The sequence below is a fragment of the Populus nigra genome, chromosome 13, assembly GCF_951802175.1.
Source record: "Populus nigra chromosome 13, ddPopNigr1.1, whole genome shotgun sequence".
Classification (NCBI taxonomy): Eukaryota; Viridiplantae; Streptophyta; class Magnoliopsida; order Malpighiales; family Salicaceae; genus Populus; species Populus nigra.
Genome location: NC_084864.1, coordinates 15387773 through 15394869, shown reverse-complemented (window position 1 = coordinate 15394869; position 7097 = coordinate 15387773). Strand labels below are relative to the sequence as shown.

General features: G+C 32.4%; 1 protein-coding gene across 1 annotated transcript; it reads right to left on the bottom strand.

Moving 5' to 3' along the window:
- Nucleotides 1–240: 240 nt before the first annotated feature.
- Nucleotides 241–3039, bottom strand: LOC133670753 (probable NADH dehydrogenase [ubiquinone] 1 alpha subcomplex subunit 5, mitochondrial). The gene is made up of 2 exons (XM_062091348.1): nucleotides 2611–3039; nucleotides 241–829 (listed from the first exon to the last, which is right to left on the bottom strand). The coding sequence occupies exons 1-2, from the start codon at nucleotides 2921–2923 to the stop codon at nucleotides 627–629; spliced, it is 516 nt and encodes a 171-aa protein (XP_061947332.1). The 5' UTR covers nucleotides 2924–3039; the 3' UTR covers nucleotides 241–626.
- Between the last annotated feature and the right edge of the window lie 4058 nt (nucleotides 3040–7097).

Below are 7097 nucleotides of genomic sequence, written 5' to 3'. Positions count from 1 at the left end.
TATGGTGTAAATTACGTTTATTTAAAATTTGATTTTTTTAAAAAAATTATATATTTTTAAATTGTTTTGCGTGCTAATATTAAAAATAATTTTTTAAAAATATATATTATTTTAATATATTTTTATATAAAAAACACTTTAAACTAGACTATTATTATATTTTTAAATATTTTTTATCATAAAAATAAAAAACATTTCATATCATAGCAGTCCCATTGCACTGTCTTTTTAAATCCCAGCTAGCACACAAACCGTATATCATTACAACTACATAGTACGACATGGCCTCGTACACGAGAAATTATTACATAGACTAAATTTAGCTCGTGAGAGCACTTGCCCTCCTGACCTCAAACAAAGGGTTAATGAGCGCACCAGCACACGTACTCTGATCAATCGGATACTAGATGTATTATTTCCCCATGAAGCAAGAGCGAGGGTTATAAAAACAAAAACAAGAAGGAAAAAATACACCCTTTGGTTCAAGCCCGTGTCTCATAAATCGAATCCTATTCAATCTGGAAAATAGGGATTACAAGATAACAAGCACGAACAAGAAACTATCAGCAAAGAAACAGATTCAACACTAAAGTTCAGTGTTTCCCAAAATGACTGTCGGCGGCATGTTACGCCTTTGACTGCGATTCCCCAGATGTGACAGCAGGTGCACCCTTTGGTTCCACACGTTTTGTCAGCACAGCCTCGAGTGTCTGGTAAAACTCTGCAGGGAGAGGACCAGGTATATGCCTTGGGACATGCTTAGGAATGGGAGCATCATTCTCTATAATTTCACATTCATGGTCATCAGGAACACCCCAAGGATCCCACTCTGTTCACGGAACAAAATCATGTCAGTTGTTAAAGGGATTCTAATGCAAATGAAAGTTTAAAATCCATATGCATACTTCTTTTTATCTTTTTTCTTTTTTGCTTTCTTTTGCCGGAAAGATACTCCAAGAAAATCTTCCATGCATACAAATTGGTAAACTCGGTAGGCTTAGAATGATTTACATTAAAGTGGTAGAAAAACGAATCGTAAAAGCTCACAAAAATGTGCAATCAGAACAAACTGAGGAAAATATCCATTAGAGTTATCAACTGGTTAGGAACTTAACGTGGCTAATTTGAGTGACACATTAACAATGTTCACGAAAAAGCACTTCGTGTTAATAACACACAACCCTATTCTCTTAATTTATTATTATTGACAAGATACCTGCAGAATCAAGTTTCATTTCACATTAAACTTACTGTGACACTACAGTTAAAACTACAAAAAGTGTGGAGCATTGAACCAAACTCCACGCATTTCAGAAATAGTACCTTAGCCAACAAGCATCAAACTAACAAATTAGTAATGATTAAGCAACTATAATCTCAAGCATTCCAATACACACTCCATGAGTCCCGGAAATTGGTTGACTGGCAGAGCAGAAAGGAGCAAGCTTTAAATGGTAAAACACGACTTAGTCTCATAAAAGCCTCCCACAAAGCCCCAGTATCTAATACGCCTTTATTTAGACAGCTTACGCTTAAGCCTATATCTGTGGGAACCAGTTTTGCTCAAAGCTCGTAACATTACCCATTAGCAACACCAACTAGTTCGGAGTGATGAATTTGTTTAGTTGATCACAAATTACCAAGCTTCATTAAAAATACACTTACCTATTAATAACAAGCAACTCCAATCTCCTAAAACATCATTGACAAAATCCCAATAGAATCAAATTTCATCTCACACTAAAATCCCATTTCTCTTAATGCATCCTTCCAATTATAGGAAAAACACGAAACTCAGAAAAAACAATCCATCAATCAATATTCAACTCGACGCTAGTTAACACAACATGATTACGACCAAAATGCACACTCAATCCTCTATTGTACAAGATAATATTCTAAATCAAGATGCTCCAACTCAGCTAATTACAATACTTTTTCAAGCTCATTTATCAGCTAAACAAATTAAATTTAACCCTAAATAATCTCTTGCTACAAGCTCAGACAGCTATATTTATTTTTTAAACGTAAAATACACAATTGGTCCATGTGGTTTATGTTTTTGGTCAATGATTTCGGTTAATCACTATCGCTCTTGTACTTACAATTCTTGGTCATATTTGCGCTTATTGCTACAATGTTTGGTCATATTTACCCTTACAGCTTCAGATTTTGGTGAAATTAAGGTTTTCTACATAGTTTAAAAGTACAATAACAACCACTGTTTTAAAACTGACGTGACTTGGGAGGGCCAGATCAAATTTCTATCAAAAATAAGAATAGAAATTACCTGTTGTAATCAATCAAAAACTTGGGTTGAATAGCATTTCGGTCAAGAGGAAAACCTGGTCAAAATATCTTAATTTTAAAAAAATAATCAGAATGACATTATTTTTATTTTTTATAAAACAAAAAATAAATTAACTCGAGTTGACGGGTTAGCATATAACTCCTAACATGTCATGGATCAGATTTAAAAACTATGATATCGAAACAAAATCATAAAGGTAAATATGAACCAAAACTCGACCAATAATGTGTTTCACCCTATTTTTCACACAAAATATTAAGACAAAATATATAATGATAAAATCTGGAAGATGTACGGACCGATCATTTTTCCGATGAGCTTGAGTTCATCCTGAGCTTCTTCGATAAGCTCTTCGACCTGACCACATCCAATCCGTTCTTCAATCTTCTCCCATTCTTCTTCTTCTTCACAGACTGTAAGTCTGTGTTTCGTGAAAGTCTCCACTGCTTTACGGTATCCTTCATCTTCCGGCACTTCTTTGATCTCTTTTAGGGTTTTGGTGTATAGATTGATCAAAACTGCTCTCGCATTCGGGACCACGTCCAATCCAACGATCCCCGTCGTTTGCTTCACTCTGGCCAGCAATGGCCGTCCGATTGCCCGCAGGAACATCGCTGTCGCACTGGATCACGACTGCTTCTGGCTTAATCAGTGTTGTTTGGTCGTTTTGGGTTTTGGAGAGAAATCGGGACCGTTGATTGAGTTTTTATTCTGTGTAAGTGTGATGGAGATAGTGACTGAGTCTTGACCGTTTATTAGAGGATTATTTGTGGGTCCTGGAGCTGAACGGTTAAGATGTAATGGGAGAAAGATTTGAGTTTAGATCGGGCTGAAGGGTCCATGGATTGAGGGTTATGAGCCCATGCTGGCCTGTGAGGGAAATTGTTTGGGCTATTTATCAAGACTGGCCCGTTAGTAAGATTCTGGCCCAACAAAACCTTTTGATTTCATCTATGCAGTCTAGGTGAGTGATGATTTACAACACCAAACACAAATAATTACAGATGGGAGATGATGGTAATGTTGCAATTTTGTGTCAATACCACAGGGGTCAAAGGAGTAAAAATATGGGTCTTGAAAATTGAAGGATCTAATAGGAGAAAGATGGCTTTATATTGGGCTAAAGGTCAGAGGGATGAGAAAATAAGGACCATATTGTTCTTTGTAGAGACAATCAAATATAAAGGGACACTCTATTTGATACAATAAATGCACTTGCTTTTTAAGGTTTTTAATAATTTAAATATTTATTTAAATATATAAACCCTTTTTTTCTTATTGTAGTTGCATAAGAAAATTGAAAGTAAATTAAAGATAAAAAGAGAGAGCTGCATTGTTAAATTAAGCAAACAATTACTTTTCAAACATCTTTCATTATAATTAACATTATTCACAAAATGTAAACCCACCAAGTCTTTCTTTGAATTGAACTTCGTGCGCTAAAAAGACATGAGAATTAATAAGTCTATATATATATATATATATATATATCTGTGTTTAATTAAAAAAGAATTAGGTATAACAATTTTAAAATAAGAAGAAGATTAAAGTTGTTGGCCTCAAATTTCCATGCTAAACTCAAAAAAAAAAAGAAAAAAAAAAGACTCGATGCAAACAATCCTCTTTGACCAAGTCTCGTGTTTAGATTTTCTTTGAGCAAATCATGTGCATGCAACAAGTGACACATGATTCTCTACATGGGTAAGAGTTTCTTTGGTTGTTCTAGTTTGATAATGACATGGTAAAAATAGATAAATTGTTTAATTATAAAAGGTATTTGTGAAATTTATTTCAAATTAAGGTAAAATTTTAGGTTTATGAAAAGCATGAAAATCTTTTTTTTTTTATGTTTAGAAGAGAGATTGGGTTGATATTTTTAAATCTTATTTACATTTGAGATTATCACAATATCATCTAGTGCTTAATTACATGTCCTTAGAATTATCAATGAATTAATATTTTTTGATGAATATCATTTTTCAAATTTCTTTTTTATTCAACACCACATGTAACTAAACAATTTTTCAATTTATATTTTTTTATATAAGTTTTTTCTTATAAATCAATTTTTTTCCAAAGCATGACCATAAAAGCTACTATAATACTAAATATATATGGTTTTAGGCTGAAATTTTGCTGTTAAGTATAACATACATCTATGTTTAATTAGTTTTATTTATAGAATCACTTCAAACTTAATTTGAATTCAATATAAATGCAATCAAGATGTGTATAAGTGTGAAAGACTTGATCTTTTCTGCTTGGAGCATGACACCTCTCCTCATTTCTATATTAAAAAAGACCTTAATTTTCAAACCCTTTTTGCCTAATAAAAAATCCCACTTGATACATGCTAGGAAGAACAACTTGCATCATTATTTATCATCATGAGAATCTTGAACCACCCCATGGATGATGTTATAGCTAGCGAGGTTGCCCATTTAATAATTATTATATATCTACCAAGAACTTAGATTCTTAACTAGATTTATTTCTCCTTCAACGAGTAAATATAATGCAAAATAAATAAATAAATCAAGAAGAAGATGTGTTTGACCTATTCTTATGTGCTCCAGGATTATAAAAATGATTTGGCCGTAAACCTCATCAAAGAGAATGTGAACAGGCACGAAAAGGGATTGTGTGCTTGTCTTGTGATAAAGGGTGCTGAAAATCTGAGTTCTGTCACGGTCTGTGTAGTCTTTGGTACATCCATGGAAGGCTGGCACTAACAACTTGCATGCACCAACTTGACAAAAGGTTCAGCTTTGCTTTATTCGAATTTACATAATTATAAACAACAAAAGATTTTTAATTACGAGATTTGTGCGTGTTTTATTAGTTTTTATATGTTAAGATTTAAAACTTTATAAATGTGTTTTGGTGTTATAAAATATTAAAGGATCAATTGAATAACTTGTTGGCCTCAAACCTAGTCTAGATTAGATTACATGTTGAATCGAATGATAATTGATATAATCAGGGTAGGGTGACCCAATAAATCAAACTGCAACTCGATGATTGAATCAAAATTCAAGTAAGATTTAATTTAATTTAAAAAAAATTAAAAAAAATATTATTTTAATTTTAAAATAAATCTTAAAATAATATCCATTTAAATTGACTCTAATTAACTCCTCCAGCTAATAAGCTATATAATCTACTTTCGTAAATAAGGAAACAAATAAACTTGAGCCAATATATACCTTAAGGATTAGGGCAAAACATAAATAATTATGATTAAGCAAATTATTTGAATCTCTTGACGGCACATTCAATTTGCATCGAGCAGCACATAGGATACTTGTTTATTGTTTATTATTGTTTGATTGAACAGTACATTCCACTAAGCTAAAATAATTGCATGATCATAAAAGCTAAATTTCCCGTAATTTTAGAGTTGATGTAAGGGAGCTTCATATGGACAATCACCATCTTTTCGATTGGTAAGCAGTTCTTTCTCTTTTAAAATGGATCGATGGTCACAAAAAATAATAATTATCTTGTTTTATTGGTACAGAATAATTATCATTGCTATCTCTAATGTAATTATTATTAATCAAAAAGCGAGAAATAACAAGGACATGTTTTTCTGCTAGGGTGAATTTTCATTTTTAATTTATGGTTTCACCATCCATCTAACATGACATGATATAGGGATTGTGTTTTTTAATATCTTGGGATAGAAAAAATAATATAAAAGAGATAAAAAAAATATTTAATTGAAGAGAAAATGATATAAAATAAATTTGCTTTTGGGATGGTTTTGGAGTAAATTTCTATGTTTTTAAAATAAAAATTACAAAAGATATGTTAATGTAATGAATAGCAAGAATAAAAATTAGGGTTCTCAAGCCCTAAAATTACAACCCTAAATACCATAGAGAGATAGAGAAAATCTCTAATATTTTATAATAAAATAAGTTTGAATAATAATATGATGTTTAAAACAGCACCATAAACTATTTAAATTAGCCTAAAACCGACCTAAACAAGAAACCCGAGTTAAGAAGAAAAAAAATAATTAAAATCCAAAATTAACTAGTGATGATATGTGCCCACACCGGTATATGGTAGGCCCTCCAAAAGATAATGTCTTACTAGAACTATATAATGGATTTTGTCTTTTTCTTAAAGGCACCTTTTCAGGGAGAGAGGTGTTTTTGTGCTTATAAAAGACTAAGGCCCTCATTTCTTAGCTAATATGGGATAGTAGCATCATAATAACCCCTCGAGCAAGGGACTTAGGTATTCACACATGGATGACATTCCCACAAACAACATCAATTGATGATGCTCAAGAATCTAGTATGTTAGGGAACTTGGGTTTTTAAACGTTTGGATAATGAATAATCACACATTCATGTCAATATCTTATTCTCCAGAACCAAGAGCTTCGAGGGTTGATGACAAAGGCTTAATTTCCTGTAAAAAAAATCTCTTTTTATAGGGTTGGTGACATATCGCCAACTTTTAAAGGATTTTTCACGTAGATAATGTGTTGAGAGATGATGATTCTATATTCTCATATGGTATGTTTGGATCTAGAGCGATCTTAGATCCAAAAGTGTCGAGTAATACATCCTTTTAGGCTCAAAGGCATCTAGGCTTAGCTCATAGCTAAGCCCAAAAGAGTTGAGTCTAACACCTTGTCAGGCCCACAAGTGCTTGGGTCTGACACATAACCGGGCCCACAAATAAATAGGTTTGACATCTTTCTAGATCAACATATACTTGGATCTAACGCGTGGTTGAACTCAATGAAATTGAGTCTGGTATCTTGTTA